We start from the raw sequence: 19,371 nt of genomic DNA, 5'->3' as shown, positions 1-19,371 counted from the left end.
TATAGAGGCCTTGCATGTGACGTATCATCCCGTAAATATGGCGGACTACTCAAATGCATTCAACAAAAACATGATTGCAATCTACGTGACAGTTCGTCTCACACACATAACCCTGCACTACGATCAAATAGGTTGATGACAACATTTGATTGAATGGTCTGCACTCTGTCATAACTACGGTGAAGGACACCGGCTCAAATCCTTTGTTTGGAGCCAATCGATAATTTCATGCAGGGCCTCTATTGTGTTCAATCTACGATTGCAGACATCCACAGGTGATGAGTTCAACCTGCTTGTAGTGCAGTGGGTTTTTTTTTAAATTAAAATTACAAGCAACACCCCTATTTCTTTCTTTAGAATAGTCCGTATTCCAACGATCGTAGCTGATATACAGTAACTTTCGTAGTGTATGATAAACAACTGTAGAGCCATTGAGGTTGCAAGCTCAAATTTATTTTTTGCAAAACGTAAAAATATAATATGACATAAACTTTCCTTCACATCGAATACATCTTCCTTGCTCCAAGTCCTTTCCTTTATACGCTGCTTTCTAATATCTATGGATGATTTTATTAGGTTTTTGTAGTAACCTGCCGGTTTTCTTTCTCTCTTTTCCATTAGTACAATTTAAACACCATCCAAATTTCGTCAAGGGTTATGAGCAAGTGGGCGTCATTAACATCCCAACGCTACAAAGATTAGTCGACCATAACGGACAATTCGAGCGCTCATTGAATTAATATTATCATGTGGTAAAAAATTTGCATTGGACAATCGATTACTATAGACGAATCCAACGAGCCAAGTCATGGTCAGGATTTGGTCGGCCATCTTTGGTTTCCCGCTAGCACCGAACTGGGGTATTGAGCGCCCGATTGTGCAAATAAAAGCCGCCTAACACCTGGAGAAGATGCAAAGACGAGGAGGGTTAATAGAATAATATACAATAGAGGTAATCCTGTCGCATCTATTCATACAGTCCTTTTGTTCATCCATTTTGTACATCTATGAATACATGCGACGGAATTACCTGCGGAATTATCTCTATTGTATTATTCTATTAACCCTCCTCGACCGGGGATAAAGAGGAAGGGATAAGCATCCTAGTCTGCTGCCCTCTTTTGAAATATGTATCCTAGGTCTAGACAATAGGCGGATTAGCGGCCATTTTGTCTTCGACATGATTTTATTCACGTGTCCTTATACTTTAGTACACAAATATATAAGTTAACAGGTTTACAATATTAAAATTATATTTTGAATATACAATATATTCTGTAGTAAATCGATCAAATGACGGTGATTGTTCATGTATTATATGCTTCATAAAATTAAACTGTCTGACCAGCTAGTATTCTCCTCCGCCGTCAGTATGATTCCAGACACTCCACGTACCGTGTTGCGAAGGTGGTGGAGACTAAAGCTGTATTGACGAACACGCATGCGTTAAAAAATATGTAGCCTAGGTCGAACAATAGCGTGACGTAGTTTCCGGCATTGTTCCTATGCACTTTCACCCTCCTGCCTCGACCTTATCTAGGTGTAAGGCGGCTTTTATTTGCACAACTGTTGGAACTGTATTGTGTTGTAAACTTAAATCAATCTTTTGTCTACCTGTGTTTTCGCGGAAGGTGTAAAACGGGTGATGGAATGCAGTTAAACACAGGTAGACAAAAGAAGTTTACAACACAATACAGTTCCAACAGTTGTGCAAATAAAAGCCGCCTTACACCTAGAGAAGGTCGAGGAGGGTTAATAGAATAATACAATAGAGATAATTCAGCAGGTAATCCCGTCGTATCTATTCATAGATGTACAAATGAATTGAATAGAATAGAATAGAATAGAATGGATGAACAAAAGGACTATGTATGAATAGATGCGACAGGATTACCTCTATTGTATATTATTATTCTATTAGCCCTCCTCGTCTTTGCATCTTCTCTAGGTGTTAGGCGGCTTTTATTTTCACAATCGGGTGCTCAAAACCCCAGGTTGGTGCTAGCGGGAAACCAAAGATGGCCGACCAAATCCTCACCATGACTTGGCTCGTTGGATACGTCTATACTGCATATCTCGGTTTAATTTCACCAGGAAAGTTGAAAAAGAAGGAGGGAGAACGGAATTATATCCTTGAGATAATCCCGTAGGTAATCCTGTCGCCCCTATTCATAGTCCTTTATTCTCAAGTAGTTATACATCTACTTGAAAGTAGCCTTTGATGTGATGTGTGTTGCCGACAGCGGTTGATTAATTTTCACTCCAGAATTGAAACCATATCCAATGTTTCTATAGAGAATCCCTTGAAAGTATGACACGTGTGTGTTAAGTACCTGATGTTGCTCTGAAGGGATGCCACACGTGGATACTATAAGAAAGAAATAGAGTTTTGTAAAGATTCCAAAAAATCCGCCCATTTTGGAACATATATTAATTATTTAGGAGAGTGTTTTAGGATTTTGTTAGAAAAGGGATGATTTTTGATCATCTATATTTTATTGTTTTATGTATTTTCCTGTCATTTCCTGCAAAACTAATAAAGATATTTTGATAATTGAAAATAGGCTGTATCATAAATCGTAGAGGTTGAAAGCGTAACCAAGCGTGCAAAATTATTATTTGCCATGGAACTTCGGTCATATTTTATTTGAAATAAACTGGATGTTAGGATCTGCATGCATGGTATGCATAGTATTGATGGTATACAGACACTGACCTTTCCCTAAAACTAGTAAGCAGCAACTTGTGTATCACACCCGTCATGGGTTCGAACCCTTTTGTTGTATTTTATTGTTAAACCTAAATAGCGTGATTGCTTTTGAATGAGCGGCAACACACATATTTTGTTTGAGGATAGCTGGATCTATCTCCTTTCTTTACATCTTCTCTGATTTCACTAAAGCGGGTTTATGACTGGCAAGGTCACGGTGAATTTACCGTGAAGGAAACTGCACTATGAGATGTTGACCATTAACATCAAAGACCATTTCAAACAACTGTTACATGTAGAAATATTCACATAAACGATCAATTAAATACTTTGATAATGTCTATTTTATGGATACATTTGTTAAATAATGTAAGATCCGTGTTGTTGAGTTTGTATTGTCGACTATGCTGACGTGTAGAAAACGTCATTCGGACCAGCTGTGTACAAAGAGTTTTGCAATGATGTGATGTGTAGATCTGAATCGTGGCAATATGAGCGTGTTTATATTATAGTAAATTTGCTGAATTTTAAGTACATCTTTGACGATTATCTTTAATTTATCGCTACGGCTGCTGTTTATAGCGAATCAAATTTACCAAATTTAAAATAAATATTCCTCCCTCAAATGGTAAGATAATAACTGCAAACATGGGCATCAATCCTGGGAGACAGGGAGACATAAATCCCGGGGGCAAGGGGAGTGGATTTCCCTCATGTTTTTAGATATATGACACAATATCAAATCCCTCCATGTTTTGTCAAAATGCAAATTTCATGTCAGTATACGTATACAGAATTACAGTAGATCAACCGATAAGCAAACATTTGGAAATTATTTATTAGTAATGACAAAAATTCACAAGCAGTTTCACATTTACAAAACAGAAACATAAAAAAAATCGAATTTATGTAAATTATGGAAAACAGATGCATGTGGCATGATAGAGGCAATGCTCTTGTATTAACAAAACTGTCTCCAGTCATAAGCATAATTACAACTAGAGCTGCTGTGACTCACGAGCCACGAAGGTTAGGCGGTGGCTTCTGACTTTGATGACATCTGCTTGACATTGACCTCAGAGGCGGATTTAAGGAAAAGGGCCCTGTCAGCAAAATATCCCGGGTGCCGGGGCCCAATGGTAAAGAGTTGAAATCAGGAACGTACCTGAATTTTTGTCGGGAGGAGAGTAACAACAAAATTTGATAGTGATCATTAGTTCGGCCCAATGTTATGAGATACGTGCGCGTAGTGCGCAAACATTCATTCCATTTCATACTATTTGAAGTAAAAGTTGATGTAGGCCTATATTATTTCGGTAAATTTCGCAAGAAGCGCGCGAAAATTTGCAATTTCGCACTATTCTATACCCAATTCGAGGGTTTATCAGATTTGTGAGTGTTTCATACTGCAGTTACTGTCCGTTTTCCTATACACAATACACAGTGCTCTTACCATTGACGCGTAACCTCTACAAATAGCGTATGTTAGAAGTATGGGTAATTGCCTAGTTAACGTCGCTGTGTGAAAAATAACCGGCCAATATTAAAAGTAAAAGTACTCTTCTAAAATTCTAGAAAATATAGTTTTGCAACATGTCCTAAATTTTTAGCTAATTTAGATGTTTGGAAATATTCGTACTTTGGTGTTTTAGTGTATGTTATAGGTAATAGTACATTGCCTAGTTAACGTCGCTGTGTGAAAAATAACCGGCCAATATTAAAAGTACTCTTCTGAAATTCTAGAAAATATAGTTTTGTAACATGTCCTAAATTTTTAGCTAATTTAGGTGTTTGGAAATATTCGTACTTTGGTGTTTTAGGAAGGATATGGAAACGACAGATAACACCAAAAAATATGAAGAAATTATTTCCAAACCGTGTTAAGTCTGTAAACCACCATGCTTCTCATTTTCAAGAACGTTGGTTAACAATAAGCAGAGTATTGTCTCATTTCGTAAACAAAAGCCCACACAGAATTGTTCTCTAGCGTTCGCTTTATAATCGTTCACCCAACTGAAACTATAATACCAGCTCATTGCTCCATTGTACATGTAAAGCAGAAACATATGTTGTGTGGATTTAACCAGAGAAGATATGATTTAATCAGTTGAGCTGTTTTCAATGAGTGTTATCTTGATTTAATAGCTTTTAATGGGGTTTAAGTCCTGCAAAGGTCGTGGTGAATTCTACTGTAGACATGACTGCATCATGTAAACGGTACTAAAGAACAAGGAATATTTCCTTTTCTGTTTTTGCTTGATAGTCAAGAAGCAAGCAAAATCCCAGATTAATGGTCATAATCTGATCTCAAGGAATACGAAGCCAATACGTTGGTACGCGTGAATTTTGACATTAGGGGGGATGGGGTTGGAAAAAAATCTTAAATCCAGGGCTTTTTGGCGAAAAATTAAGTTTATGACACAAATGCGCGCGAAGCGCGCGAAAAATGTTGCCATTTTGAAACAAAACTGTTAAAATATGGTGCAAAGGGGGATTTATCCCCATCCCCACACCCCGGATATGCACCTTAGGGCCGGATTTGCCTTTTGGGGCCCTGGGCCCGGCCAAATTTGGAGGGCCCCAAACTCACTGTAAGGAGGGCATATACGAGCGCGTATGCACTCAAGTGGCTTAGTTTAATTTGATTTACGTATAAGATTGCGGCAGAAGGTTTTTATGCGGGTGTGATAATAATAATGCTGAAAACAGCTCCACAAAGGATTTTGTGTGATCAATAGATCGAAAATGGATCTACTACAATTATTGTAAACTTCTGTTTAGTGTACATTCGCATGTAACATAATTATATTGACATTTACACACATAATGACATGTTCCTGTGTTGAATTCGTATTACGCGGGCTTTGAATGTCGACATTTTCCCATGATGCACTGCGTATTTCGGCCGTCCCCAGTTTCCGCTGGAGGCGCATCGTATTGTGAATCGACCGAATTGTGGGTCTCAAGTCTTATAAAGTGTCAGTGGACCAGTGTACTATTAAAAAATTTGCACATTGTGTGCGGGCCCTTATTTTCGTTGTTGAAAGCAATGTGTAAAAATAATGCACCAAATAGCTTCAATTGGACCTTCATTTTGCACAGATTTCCTAACCTAGGCCTAAACTAACCCTAAGCCTAAGTTAACCTCACCCTAACCCTAATCCTATACCGAAGTTTAACCCTAAGTCTTACCCTAACCCTAGGCTCTTAGGAGTTGTTCTGATGTCTAATCCTAACCCTGACCCTAATCCGAACAAGAACCCGAACCCTAACCTTAACTATAACCCTAAGCCTAACCCTTACCTTAACCCTAACCCTAACCTATACCCTAACCTTAATCTTTACCCTAATAATAATAATAATATTATTTATCTTTTTTCTGCTTTTTTGTGGTAATTTTTATTCTATTAGTGGACATTTGTGTGAAAATTGAGGGCGTTATTTACATGTACAGGGTGTCCCAAAAAAAAGAGGCCCCTCATTGCGCCCTCTTTTTCTCCTATTTCTGACAATTTGATTAAATATATTTTGGTATGTAAAGAAACATTGAATCGTTAGCGTTAATAAACCAAAACAATTATTTCAATCGGCTCACAACTTTTGAAGAAATGCCCTTTTGAATAAAAGTACCCGTTTTTCACTCTGTCCACTGATAGCAAGCATAGTGGTTGGGATGGCTCATGCTGTGGAGTGGCCTGCACGATCACCAAACCTCACAGCACTTTTTTCCCTTTGTGGCAAAATCTAAGATCTTCGCAAACGTATTACTGAATGCATTCAAGTAGGCCTATCCGGCGCAAAATGATGGTACGCAACGCAATTGATGCAATGAGGACCAGGGCTGAAACATGTATTCTCCAAGGAGGCAACCAGGTAGCAGAGCAGCACAGTAAACTCAGTTCAGAAGAACCAAAGACAAACCAAACAGCCTTTTAGGGCTACCTTTTATCCTAAAAAGAGAAATGACTTATGTTGTAAATAAAAAAGAAATAAAAAACAACAAAGTAAGAAAGTAAGAAACATATTAAAACAAAAAAGGCATAAATAACCAAGAAAAAATAAGTAATTGCAAGTAAATCAAAAGAAGTCCCATTCGGCATCCATTTTACCCACAGATTAATGACACTATTAACAAAATCCATTGCCCATAAACCCACCGGTAAAGCCCATTCCATAAATAAAGTTATTTTATAAAGTTATCATCGAGGAATGTTTGATATTCATGCATGGTATGTGTACTCCTTTTCAATCTTTGAAGTAGCCATACCTTCTCCGTGGACAGAGTGAAAAACGGGTACATGTCTTTAAAAGAGCATATCTTCAAAAGTTGTGAACCGATTGATAAAATTGTTTTGGTTTATTAAAGCTAACCACTCAAGGTTGTTTTAGATACCAAAATATATTTGATTAAGTTTTCAGAAATAGGAGAAAAAGAGGGCGCAATGAGGGGCCTCTTTTTTTGGGGGACACCCTGTATTTTAAATCTAAATTAGCAAAATAATATGAGTTAGTCCTTACATTTCATGATAAAAAGTTTTTTGAAAATTCTCTTGCCATTTACTAGTTTTTTTCTGATGTTCTAATGCCATTATACCAATGTTTACCTCTTCTAACGATGCAAAAAGATTGGTTTGGGTTAAGGTTAGGGTTAGGGTATAGGATAGGGTTAGGGTTAAGATTAGGGTTAAGGTTCAGTTTATGATTAGGGTTAGGGTATAGGTTAGAGTTAATGTTAAGGTTAAGGTTATGGTTAGGCTTAGGGTTAGGGTTAGGGTTCGGGTTCTTGTTCTGGTTTGGGTCAGGGTTTGGATTAAATGGCAGAACAACTCTTAAGAACCTAGGGTTAAGGTAAGGCTTTGCGTTATGGTTAGGCTTCGGTATAGGGTTAGGGTTAGACTTACACTTAGGCTTAGGGTTAGTTTAGGATTAGGGTTTGGGTCAGGGTTAGGGTTAGACGCGTGAACAACTAAGAATCTAGGGTTAGGGTAATACTTCGGTTTAGGATTAGGGTTAGGTTTAGGCTTAAGGATGGGCTTAGGGTTAGGATTACGGTTAGGCTAAGGGTTAGGGTAAGGGCTAGGGTTAGGGTCATGGTTAGGGTAAGGGTTCGGGTTTGACGCCGGAAGAACTCCTAAGACCCTGTTCTCAAAACTTGACCTTAATACTGACTGCCTTATAATAGATGCTATAGGCAGAATTATACCTGATGGTGCCTACGCTAGGCTTGGGTTATTAGGCTTAGGGTTAGGGTAATGGTTAGGGTAAGGGTAAGTGTTAGGCTTAGGTTTAGGATTGGTGTTGGGGTATGGTTAAAGGTTAGAGTTAGGCTTAGGGTTATTAAGGTCAGGGTTAAGGTTAGGGTTAAGGGCTAGGTTTACGTTAAGGGTTATTGATAGGGTATGGGTAAGGGTTCGGATTAGCCTTAAGGTTAGGGTTAGGGTTAGGCTTAGGGTTATGGTGAGGCTTAAGTTTAGGATTAGGCTTAGGGTTAAAGTTTGGGATACGGTTAGGGTAAGGGTTAGGGTTAGACGCCGGATTGGTGTTAGGGTATGGGTAAAGGTTAGAGTTAGGCTTAGGGTTATGGTTATTGTTAGGGTTAGGCTTAAGGTCAGGTTAGGGTTAAGGGTTAGGTTTACGTTAAGGGTTAGGATTAGGAATAGGGTATGGGTAAGGGTTAGCCTTAAGGTTAGGGTTCGGGTTAGGCTTAGGCTTAGGGTTATGGTGAGGCTTAAGTTTAGGCTTAGGGTTAAGGTTTGCGTTACGGTTTGGTTAGGGTAAGGGTTAGGGTTAGACACCGGAACAACTCCTAAGAACCTATAGTTTTAAGGCTTAATGTTAGCGTTAGGCTTAAGTTTAGGGTTAGGGTGAAGGTTTGGGCCAGTGTTCGGGTAAGGGTTAGTGTTAGACGACGGAACAACTCCTAAGAACCTAGGGTTAGGGTAATGCTTTTAGTTTAGGATTAGGTTTAGGCTTAGGGTAAATGTTAGGTCTAGGGTTCGGGTTAGGGTCATGGTTAGGGTAAGAGTTTTGGTTTGCCGCCGGAAGAAATCCTAAGAACCATTACTGATTGCCTTGTAATTGGTGCTATAGGCACAATACCCGATGGTGCTTACGCTAGGCTTGGGTTAGGGCTAGGAGTAAGGTTAGGTTAGTGTTCGGGTAAGGCTTAGGCTTAGGTTTAGGATTGCGGTTAGGGTATGCGTTAGGGTTATGGTTATGGTTAGGCTTATGTTCAGGATTAAGGTTAGGGTTAAGAGTTAGGTTTAGGTTAAGGGTTAGGGTAAGGGTTAGGGTTAGCCTTAAGGTTAGGGTTCGGGTTAGTGTTAGGCGTAGTGTTATGGTCAGGCTTAAGTTTAGGATTAGGGTTAAGGTTAGGGTTACAGTAAGGGTTAGGGTTAGACGCCGGAACGATCCCTATAGGCACATTCTCCGATAAAGTGTCCAAAAAGCCAAATCTGTGTCGCCCATAGTGTCAAGTCGTATTCAGACTTGTTTCGTCAGAAAGAAATGACATTTATTAATATAACTAATACTTAGGAGTTGCTTTCTAAAATGTGTGGGGCTGGAGGTTGTAACATGCCTAGAAAGTATAAAACAATAAAGCCGATTATGCATGTCCATTGTTTTCCTCCATGTCGCCAGCCAAGGTACGTTCCGTATAATGTGTCCCTGTTCGTTAAACATGCGCGCATAATATTGGAATATAGGTATTTTTCATTAGTGGTATCATGCCCTAATTATAAAGTATAAAACATCACAACGCAAGTTATTAAATTTTTCCAACAGGTCTTTGAGACTATGTCGCCAAAATTGTTCACAGATACGTTACCATATTTCTAATGAATAGCAATCTGTCAAAATAACTGGCTATATGAATGTTCCCATATGTTATGGATCAAGCAGGCTCTATAGTTATATTATATATGTGGTACATAACACAATGGTTTCAAAAGTAAAAAAATCAGGTCTATTAATGGCAAAAAATCCTGACGTTACGTTCATGCGTTCACAGATACGTTACCTAAATTCTACTCCCCTCGGAAAAAACGCTGTGATAAATGAAGCCAAATACCATACCAGACTTTAGTACATTGGGTGATGACTGATCAAGTATGGGTATTAAGTCGGTAAGTTTTTACACTTGCACGATTAAGACAAAAGTGGGAAAGGGCTTCACAGATACGTTACCACTGATACGTTACCCCCAATGCGTACAAGTAATATTACTCAAAAATGAAGTATTGTTGATAAATCACCCATGCATTGTTTTGTGTTCTGAAACTATTAAAGTTTACGATTCTGAATGATTTTCACGAATTCTTCGTGGTTGGCATTTTGCAATTCCTGAGCCCAAACTTGGACGCTTTATCTGAGAATGGGCCTATAATAACCTGTGGTTAGGGTAAGGCTTAGGGTTAGGGTTATTGTTAAGGTTAGGGTTAAGCTTAAGTTTAAGTTTCGGGTTAGGGTGAAGGTTTGGGTTAGATTCGGGTAAGGGTTAGTGTTAGACGCCGGAACAACTCCTAAGAACCTAGAGTTAGGGTGAGGATTAGGGTTACGGTTAAGGTTAGGGATTGGTTTCTGGTCTCAGGGTTAGGGCTAGACGACGGAACAACTCCTAGGGTTATGGTAATGCTTCGGTTTAGGACTAGGGTTAGGTTTTGGCTTAGGATTAGCGTTAGGCGTAGGCTTAGGGTTAGGATCAGGCTTAGCTTAAGGGTTAGGGATAGGGTATCGGTATGTGTAAGGGTTAGGGTTTGGGTTAGCCTCAAGGTTAGGGTTCGGGTTAGGCTTAGGGTTATGGTCAGGCTTAAGGTTAGGGTAAGGATTAGGGTTACGGTTAAGGTTAGGGATCCGGTTCTGGTCAGGGTTAGGGTTAGACGACGCAACAACTCCCAAGAACATAGGGTTATGGTAATTCCTCGGTTTAGGATTTGGGTTAGGTTTAGGCTTAGGATTAGGTTTAGAGTTAGGCGTAGGCTTAGGGTTAGGATTAGGCTTAGGTTAGAGTTAATGTTAGGGCTAGGGTTCGGGCTAGGGTCATGGTTAGGGTAAGGGTTTGGGTTTAACGCCAGAATAACTCCTAAGATAAGAACCTTGACTGATTGCCTTATACATTATAGGTGCTATAAGCACAATTATACCCGATGGTGTCTACGTTAGGCTTGGGTTAGCGTTAGACGACGGAACAACTCCTAAGAACATAGGGTTATGGTAATGCATCGGTTTAGGATTAGGATTAGGTTTATTTAGGATTAGGTTTAGGATTAGGGTTAGGATTAGGCTTAGGGTTAGGCTTAAGTTAGGGTTAATGTTAGGGCTAGGGTTCGGGTCATGGTTAGGGTGAAGGTTTGGGTTTGACGCCAGAAGAACTCCCAAGAACCTTAACTGATTGCCTTATAATAGGTGCTATAGGCAAACTTATACCAGATGATGCCTACGTTAGGCTTGGGTTAGGGTTAGGTTAGGGTTCAGGTTCAGGTAAGGATTAGGTTTAGGGTTAGGGTATGCGTTAGGGTTATGGCTATTGTTAGGGTTAGGCTTAAGGTTAGGATTAGGATTAGGGAAGGGTTAAGGTTAGGGTTCGGATCAGGGTTAGGCTTAGTGTTATGGTTCAGCTTAGGGTTAGACGTAGGGTTATGGTTATTATTATGGTAACGCTTAAGTTTTAAGATTAGGGTTAGTGTTAAGGGTTAGGTTTAGGGTTAAGTGTTAGAGATGGGTTTAGGATAAGGGTTAGGGTAAGGGTTAGGCTTAGGCTTTAGGTTAGGGTTAGGCTTAGGCTTAAATTTAGGATTAGAGTTAGGGTTAAAGTTTGGGTTAGGGTTCGGGTAAGAGTTAGTGTTAGGGTAAGGATTAGGGTTACGGTTAAGGTTAGGGATCGGGTTCTGGTCAGGGTTAGGGTGAGACGACGGAAGAACTCCTAAGAACTATAGTTAGGGTAAGGCTTAGGGTTAGGGTTAATGTTAGCGTTAGGGTTAGGTTTTAGTTTAGAATTAGGGTTAGGGTGAAGGTTTGGGTGAGGGTAAGGGTTAGTGTTACAATAACTAAGAACCTAGGGTTAGGGTAATTATTAGGGTTACGGTTAAGGTTAGGGATCGGGTTCTGGTCAGGGTTAGGGTTAGACGACGGAACAACTCCTAAGAACCTAGAGTTAGGGTAAGGCTTAGGGTTAGGGTTAATGTTAGGCTTAGGCTTAGGGTCATCGGTTATGGGGGTCTCCCATCAGTCCTAACCACCGTCAGTCCGAATTTTTATGGTTATGGTTAGGTTTAGGGTTAATGCTAGGGTTAGTAATCATAAAAATTAGTACTGACGGTTGTTCGGATTGACGGGCGGGTGTGCCCTAGTTAGGGTTAGGCTTAGGCTTAAGTGTAGGATTAGGGTTCGGGTCCAGGTTAGGGTTTGACGCAGAAATAACTATTTAGGACCCAGGGTTAGGGTAAGGTTAAGGGTTAGGCCTTGGTTTAGAATTAGGGTTAGGGTTAGGCTTCGGTTTGGGCTTCGGGTTAGTTTAGGCTTAGGGTTAGGGTTAAGGTTAAGGTTAAGGATAGGCTTAGGATTAGGGGTAGAGTTAAGGTTAGGCACCGGAGCAACTCCTAAGAACCTACGGTTAGGTTAATGCTTAGGGTTAGGCTACGGTTTAGGATTAGGGTTAGGTTTAGGCTTAGGGTTAGGTTTAGGGTTAGTTTAGGCTTAGGTTTTGGGATGAGGTTAATGTTCGTGTTGGGGTTAGGGTTCTGGTTTGGGTCATGGTAAAAGTTTGACGCCGGAACAACTTCTAAAAACATTAACCTGTTCTCAAAACTTGACCTAAATACTGATTGTTAGTGCATTATACAAAGTGCTTTAGGCACAATTATACCGGATGGTCCCGAGGATTAAGACGCTAAGAACCTGCTCTCAAAACTTACCCTTAATACTGCTTGCTATTGCTTTATACTAGGTGATATAGGCACAATTATACCCGATGGTCTAAGACTAAGACGCCTGAACAACTCCTGAGATCCTGTTCTCGAAACTCACCCTTAATACGGATTGCTAGTGCCTTATTCTAGGTGCTATACACGGGGTGCTATAGGATTAAGACGTTGGAACAACTCCTAAGAACCAGTTCTTACAACTCTGCTAGTTCTTTTTGCTAGGTGCTATAGGCACAATTAGACCCGGCGATCTCGAGGATTAAGACACTGGAACAACTCCCAAGGACCTGTTCTCAAAACGTGTCCTTAATACTGATTAGGCTACTAGTGGTTTATACTATGTGCTATAGGCACAATTTGACTTGATGGTCCCGAAGATTAAGACACCTGAATAACTCCTAAGAACCTGTTCTCAAAACTTACCCGTCATACTGATAGCCAGTGCCTTATTAAAGATGCTATATGCTAAATTAGACCCGATGCTCCCGAGAATTAAGACGCCGGAACAATCCGGCGTCTTAATCCTCGGGAGCTGTTGTTGCGGCGTTTTACCCTAATCTTGACCTGAACCCGAACCCTAACACTAACCTTAACCCTAACCCGAAGCCTAATCTTAACCCTGGTCCTAAGCCGAACCCTAATCCTAACCCAAATCCTAACCGGACGACGACCTGTTTCACCCACATAGGTGAGACAGGTCGTCGTTTTGAAACCAGATTGGGTGAACATAAGAAGGAATCGGACAAAGTAGCAAAAAGTAAAGGTATCTTTACTAGACAAACCAGGAAACAATCTCAAAGCGAACAATCCAAATCAGCAATCGCAGACCACGCAGTTCAGCATAATCATGTAATCAACTGGGACGGCGCCAAAATCCTCGACAAAGAATGTGATTCGGGGGCACGCCGCATCAAAGAATCCATGTGGATAAGAAAGAGAGCTCCAAACACCATGAACAGAGATGAGGGGGCCCATTTTCTCAGTCACGTATACGATCCACTTCTGGGCGCTAGTGCGCCCTCTGTTGGTGACCAATCAACCAGAAGGAAGGATCAAGTACCATCACTCCGATGATGGCCTTCGACCAAGATGGCCGAAACTGTCAGGTCAGTAAAATTAATTGGTTTTGACAAGAAGAACATTCTGTTAATTGTATCAAACAAACCTGATGAATTTCTTCAAGAAGATTCCTATTATGTTTGTAAAATACTGTCGGTTAAAGGGTCGGTCGGGTTACGTCACGAATCAAACATTTTAACGCCTAATAGAGGACTACATTTCTGTTTGTTTCAGTTGCAAGATGAATGTCTTAGTTATAGCTTTTATCTTTCTTCTTCACTGTGGTAGTAAAGTTGATGGCCTAAAAGATGGTCAGGAAGGAGAGCCATTATGCGAGACCGCATCTAATATTGATGAAATTGAGGTATAGTAGATATTCAGTTATAGGCATGCCATATGGAATTCAAATTGTGAATTATTCCCGATTTGACTGAAACTTTATTTTGTGGAAAATATGCAGGCGTATCACACATTTGGCTCCCTAATTAAAATAATCGGCCTTAATATGTAATCGTGAATGTGAGGCTACACATCTGTGCTATTGTTTCTACGGTCGTACGCATACACCCCTACACACCCACCCCACCTTACAGTTTACACCTCTCTTAAACACCTCCTCACAAACCCTACATTCAATGACCCCAGCACCATCACCCAAATTCACACACCCACCCCCACCTCACGCACATCATACATTGGATTTATTTATTTTTATTAATCATTTAATTTCTTTTTATTCAGTGTGCGGACGGGTCAGAAGCGGGATCAGATGAGCTATCTCTACTGAATACCTTAGGTATAGTTTACGCTTGCCACACGAGTCACTATAAGCAATTCAAAAAGGGAAAAACAATACATAAAATAGTTTCGCATTATGTCAGAGGATGATTGGTGGCGAGCACTTCCCACCACGCCACTGTGTTGACTTGCGGTTAGCACAGCTGTGTGAGTGAACATGACACCACTGCTCGCACATTGCATTGACGGGTATGGTTAAATTTGAATTTGGACTGATATATTTACAATAAAAACGCATTCAAATGCTAGTCGATTTCACATTTTATGTTACCTACAGAAGGTGTGAATTATCCTTTATGCATACATCACTTTTGTTCTGAAATCGACCAAGTAATAATGACACACGCAAAATTCTTAAACAACATCTTTTGTACAGAATTCAATGGGATTTGAAAAGTAAAGTGGCAGTTGAAACTCTATTGATAACACGTTTGCAGTGCATGATGGGGCTTCCTTAAATCATCCTCTGGCATTATGTAAATCTGTAAAGTGTCTTCTTTATAAAAGAAAACAAAATACTTCACTCAGTCTGTTATAAGATACGTTAAAAAATAAAACTATCCATTGTTGCAAATTTCGAAGGGAATGAATACTATTGCTTCGGGCATGTCGGGACAGGTCTTTTTTTTTCTTTTCTTTTTTACATTTTATATGATTTGGCCTTTTAAAATGTTTTCTCTTTTTGCCAATAGATATTGTTTCACCATGGAAACAGTTACTTGACTTGGAATTACAAAATTATCCATCGGTAATCGAAACAGGTAATGTTTGTTTATAGTTATCAAACGTATACGGTATGAGTGCACGGAACTCAGGGCGTAGCAAGATCATCAGGGGCCCATGGACAAGGTGCAGTATGGTCCCTTTATGGGGCCCTGGGCCAGGCCAACATTTTTGGTTTACATATAATATAGAAGGGGGACTAACATATTTTTTCCGATGTTACTAGGACATTTGCGCGCAAAGCACGCGAAAAAAAAAATTCACAATTTCACAATTTTGCCCTATTTTGGCCAAAAAACATGCTTTTATTGGGGTTAAAAGAAAGATGCATAGGACAATATTGGAGCCCACAAATTTTGAGAAAAGAAAAGTTTGCAAAAATTATTCAACAATGATCTGCATGATTATTTTAATCTTTCTAGAATTGCGATTAGTCCTTGTTGGACGGACTGGTGAAGGTAAAACATCTACTGCGAACAGCATTGTTGGAAATAAACATTTTGAGGCTAGAGCAACAGCATCATCAGTTACCAAACATTGTGATTTTGTTAAGAAGAATGTTCAGAATAGGACTTTGTTAGTTGTCGATACACCTGGCTTGTTTGATACCAAGGAGCAGAATAACCACACACTTCTCGAGATTACCAAGAGTTTGTTAGTCTCTGCGCCTGGTCCTCATGCATTTTTGCTAGTTTTGTCGGCAGGGCAAAGGTTCACTGAGGAAATAATGACAAGCGTCGAACTTCTGAGGAAAACATTTGGCGAAGATGTACTGAAGTAAGTGTATTAACCTGAGAGATTGTAAGGGCAGCATATTATTTGAAAGCCAATAAGTAATATAATTTGTTTTTACTATTCTGTACCGTGTGATAGACTACAGGCGCTAGGCAGGGCCAATATTTTGATTAGTGGGTGCCGGCAGCGGTTTTTTTCTGCAACCATAACGGGACACAAAATTTATTAAATCCTAACCTTAACCCTAACTCTAACCATAACCCTAACACTTTCCCTAACCCTTACACTTACCCTAACCATAACCCTAACCCTTGCGTCCCGTTATGGTTGCAGAAAAAAATTAAGCGTGCCGGCACAGGGGCGGTATGCACTACGATAAAATATATTGGACCTGTCTGTCGCCTATCACACGGTACAGGATAGTAAAAACAAAAATTTATATCGTTTATTCTCATTCTTAGTCAGTTAAGTATTTTTAATACCCAAAACTATAGTTTTATTTTGGAAAAAAAGTTACTGTCATGAAAACGCTACATACTCGCACGCGTTTTCCGTGACGATGCGGACACTTCAGTCTACATGTAGTCTACCGTGTGATAGACGACATGCAGGAACCAATGAAATTCGGCGCTTACAAGCTAAAGCACAGCCACTGTGAGAACTAATGATCATTTATCAGCACACTTTACAATACAAATAATACAACAAACACCGCATACTGACGAATAGCAGACTCAATATACCGTCCGGGTCCGTACCCCTTTGTATTATATTGACTACAGAGGGCCACGTTATTGTTTTTTTTTTTTTTGGGTATTCAGCACTATGCGAAAATCACGGCAATATATTTCTGTACTGTTTGCGATGAACATGAAGTATAGACCTTTTCAAATCGAAGTTTTCCGAAGTTTGTTATGGATGACCCCATTTACAATTCCGGGTCAGCGACGCTGACGCAAACGCAAGTTACGCAACTATTACGCCAACACTAATCTGCGTGAAAGACACGGTCAAGCGTTGGGTATGGCCTGTGCAAGAGATTGGTATTTATATTGCGAAGACCACACGGAGACAAAATGAAATGTGCCGCAGACGACAAAAACTTGCATTTTTCTTTCTTATATTGTCACATTGTGAAGTGCTAAATAATGGAAGTGTTAGTTCAATACCTTTAGAAAATATTTCTCTATGACTCATGTTGATTTTGGCTAAATACGTTGTATTTTCACTCAAAAGGGTACATGATTCCGCTTGATTCATTGTGTACCAATTTGACCCCCTAGTTTACTGAATAAATACTGCGGTTTTCCGATCTTGATTTGAAAAGGTCTATTGATATATACCGAAGAGACGCATGTTTAAAATAATATGTACATTTAAAATAGAGTAAATAACCATGAGAGTATTCCGTCATTCGGGGGAACACCATATCAGAGAGTCATACAGTACATGTACTATACAGCGGTCTGATTGGAAAAGAGAAGTGTATATCTATAATCCGTCTTAAAGATTAACGTATTGTTATGCTATCGATCTGTTAAATCTGTAAAATAGACAAAAAGTAAAATGACGCCAAACTTGAATCCTGGACATGAAAGTTGCTAGCTGAACAAATATCTGCGTAATAAGTCCTTCAATATCTTTACGGTCATATTCTAAGGTTATCAATGTTTCTGTTTTTGTAGTAAGGTTCATTATTCTTTATATTTTTCATCAGGTACACTATTGTAATATTTACTCGCAAGGATGATCTCGACTACGATAATATTACCATTGAAGAGTTTTTGAAGGACGCCCCCATCTACATAGATAACCTGCTAGAAGAATGCAACAGGCGTGGCACGGTGAAGTTGGCTCGAGATTAGAGATTAGAGATTAGACATTCGTTATTACGTTGAATATTACACTTTCAATCGTTTTTCTGCATCGATCAAGGGTACTGGAGTCATTTGAGACCGTTTTGGACTTTCAAAAATTTTGGCCCAAAAATTTCAAAATTTTTGAACTTCGTTATTTGGGCGAATTTCGACCTAAAACCCACTTTTATGCATCGGTCAAGTGTTCTCGAGTATTTTTACACCATTTTGGACATTCAAAATTTTTGAACTTCGTTATTTGGGCGAATTTCGACCTAATAATCACTTTTATGTATCGATCAAGTGTTCCGGAGTATTTTGACACTATTTTGGACATTCACAAATTTTAGCCAAAATTTCAAAATGTTTCAACTTCGTTATTTGGGCGAATTTCGACCTAATAACCACTTTTATGTATCGACCAAGTGTTCCGGATCATTTTGACACTATTTTTGGACATTCAAAATTTTGGCCAAAAATTTCAAAATTTTTGAACTTCGTTATTTTTGATAAATTTCGACCTAAAACCCACTTTTATGTATCGGTCAAGTGTCCTCGAGTATTTTTACACCATTTTTGGACAATCAAAATTTTAGCCAAAAATTTCAACATTTTTGAACTTCGTTATTTGGGCGAATTTTGACCTGAAACCCACTTTTATGCATCGGTCAAGTGTTCTCGAGTATTTTTACACCATTTTGGACATTCAAAATTTAAGCCAAAAATTTCAAAATTTTTGAACTTCGTTATTTGGGCTAATTTCGACCTAATAATCACTTTTATGCATCGGTCAAGTGTTCTCGAGTATTTTTACACCATTTTTGGACATTCAAAAATTTTAGCCAAAAATTTCAAAATTTTTGAACTTCATTATTTAGGCGAATTTCGACCTAATAACCACTTTTATGTATCGGTCAAGTGTTGTCGAGTATTTTTACACCATTTTTGGACATTAAAAAATTTTAGCCAAAAATTTCAAAATGTTTGAACTTCGTTATTTGGGCTAATTTCGACCTAATAATCACTTTTATGCATTGGTCAAGTGTTCTCGAGTATTTTTACACCATTTTTGGACATTCAAAAATTTTAGCCAAAAATTTCAAAATTTTGGCCCAAAAATGCATTTTTAGACATTCGAGATTAGAAATTAGACATTAGACACACTTTTCTACACCGATCAAGGGCCATGGAGTCATCTGACACCACTTTTTGACATCAAAAAAAATTTTGACCCAAAAAATTGCATTTTTAGACATTCGAGATTTGAAATTAGACTTCGTTATTTAGGCGAATTTCGACCTAATAATCACTTTTATGCATCGGTCAAGTGTTCTCGAGTATTTTTACACCATTTTTGGACATTCAAAAATTCAAAATTTTTGAACTTCGTTATTTAGGCGAATTTCGACCTAATAATCACTTTTATGCATCGGTCAAGTGTTCTCGAGTATTTTTCACCATTTTTGGACATTCAAAAATTTTAGCCAAAATTTTTGAACTTCGTTATTTGGGCTAATTTCGACCTAATAATCACTTTTATGCATCGGTCAAGTGTTGTCGAGTATTT

The 19,371-nt window shown here is 39.0% G+C and overlaps 1 protein-coding gene across 1 annotated transcript; it reads left to right on the top strand.

Annotated features, from left to right (window-relative positions):
* The first annotated feature begins 13,930 nt into the window (after positions 1 to 13,930).
* On the top strand, positions 13,931 to 17,813 carry LOC140149623 (GTPase IMAP family member 9-like). Its single transcript, XM_072171703.1, has 5 exons — positions 13,931 to 14,056; positions 14,434 to 14,488; positions 15,183 to 15,251; positions 15,636 to 15,990; positions 17,666 to 17,813. The coding sequence occupies exons 1-5, from the start codon at positions 13,934 to 13,936 to the stop codon at positions 17,811 to 17,813; spliced, it is 750 nt and encodes a 249-aa protein (XP_072027804.1). The 5' UTR covers positions 13,931 to 13,933.
* Positions 17,814 to 19,371: the final 1,558 nt, after the last annotated feature.

This window comes from Amphiura filiformis, chromosome 4 (assembly GCF_039555335.1).
Source record: "Amphiura filiformis chromosome 4, Afil_fr2py, whole genome shotgun sequence".
NCBI classification, from domain to species: Eukaryota; Metazoa; Echinodermata; class Ophiuroidea; order Amphilepidida; family Amphiuridae; genus Amphiura; species Amphiura filiformis.
The sequence above is the reverse complement of the archived record's forward strand: the minus strand, read 5'-3'. Positions and strand labels throughout refer to the sequence as shown.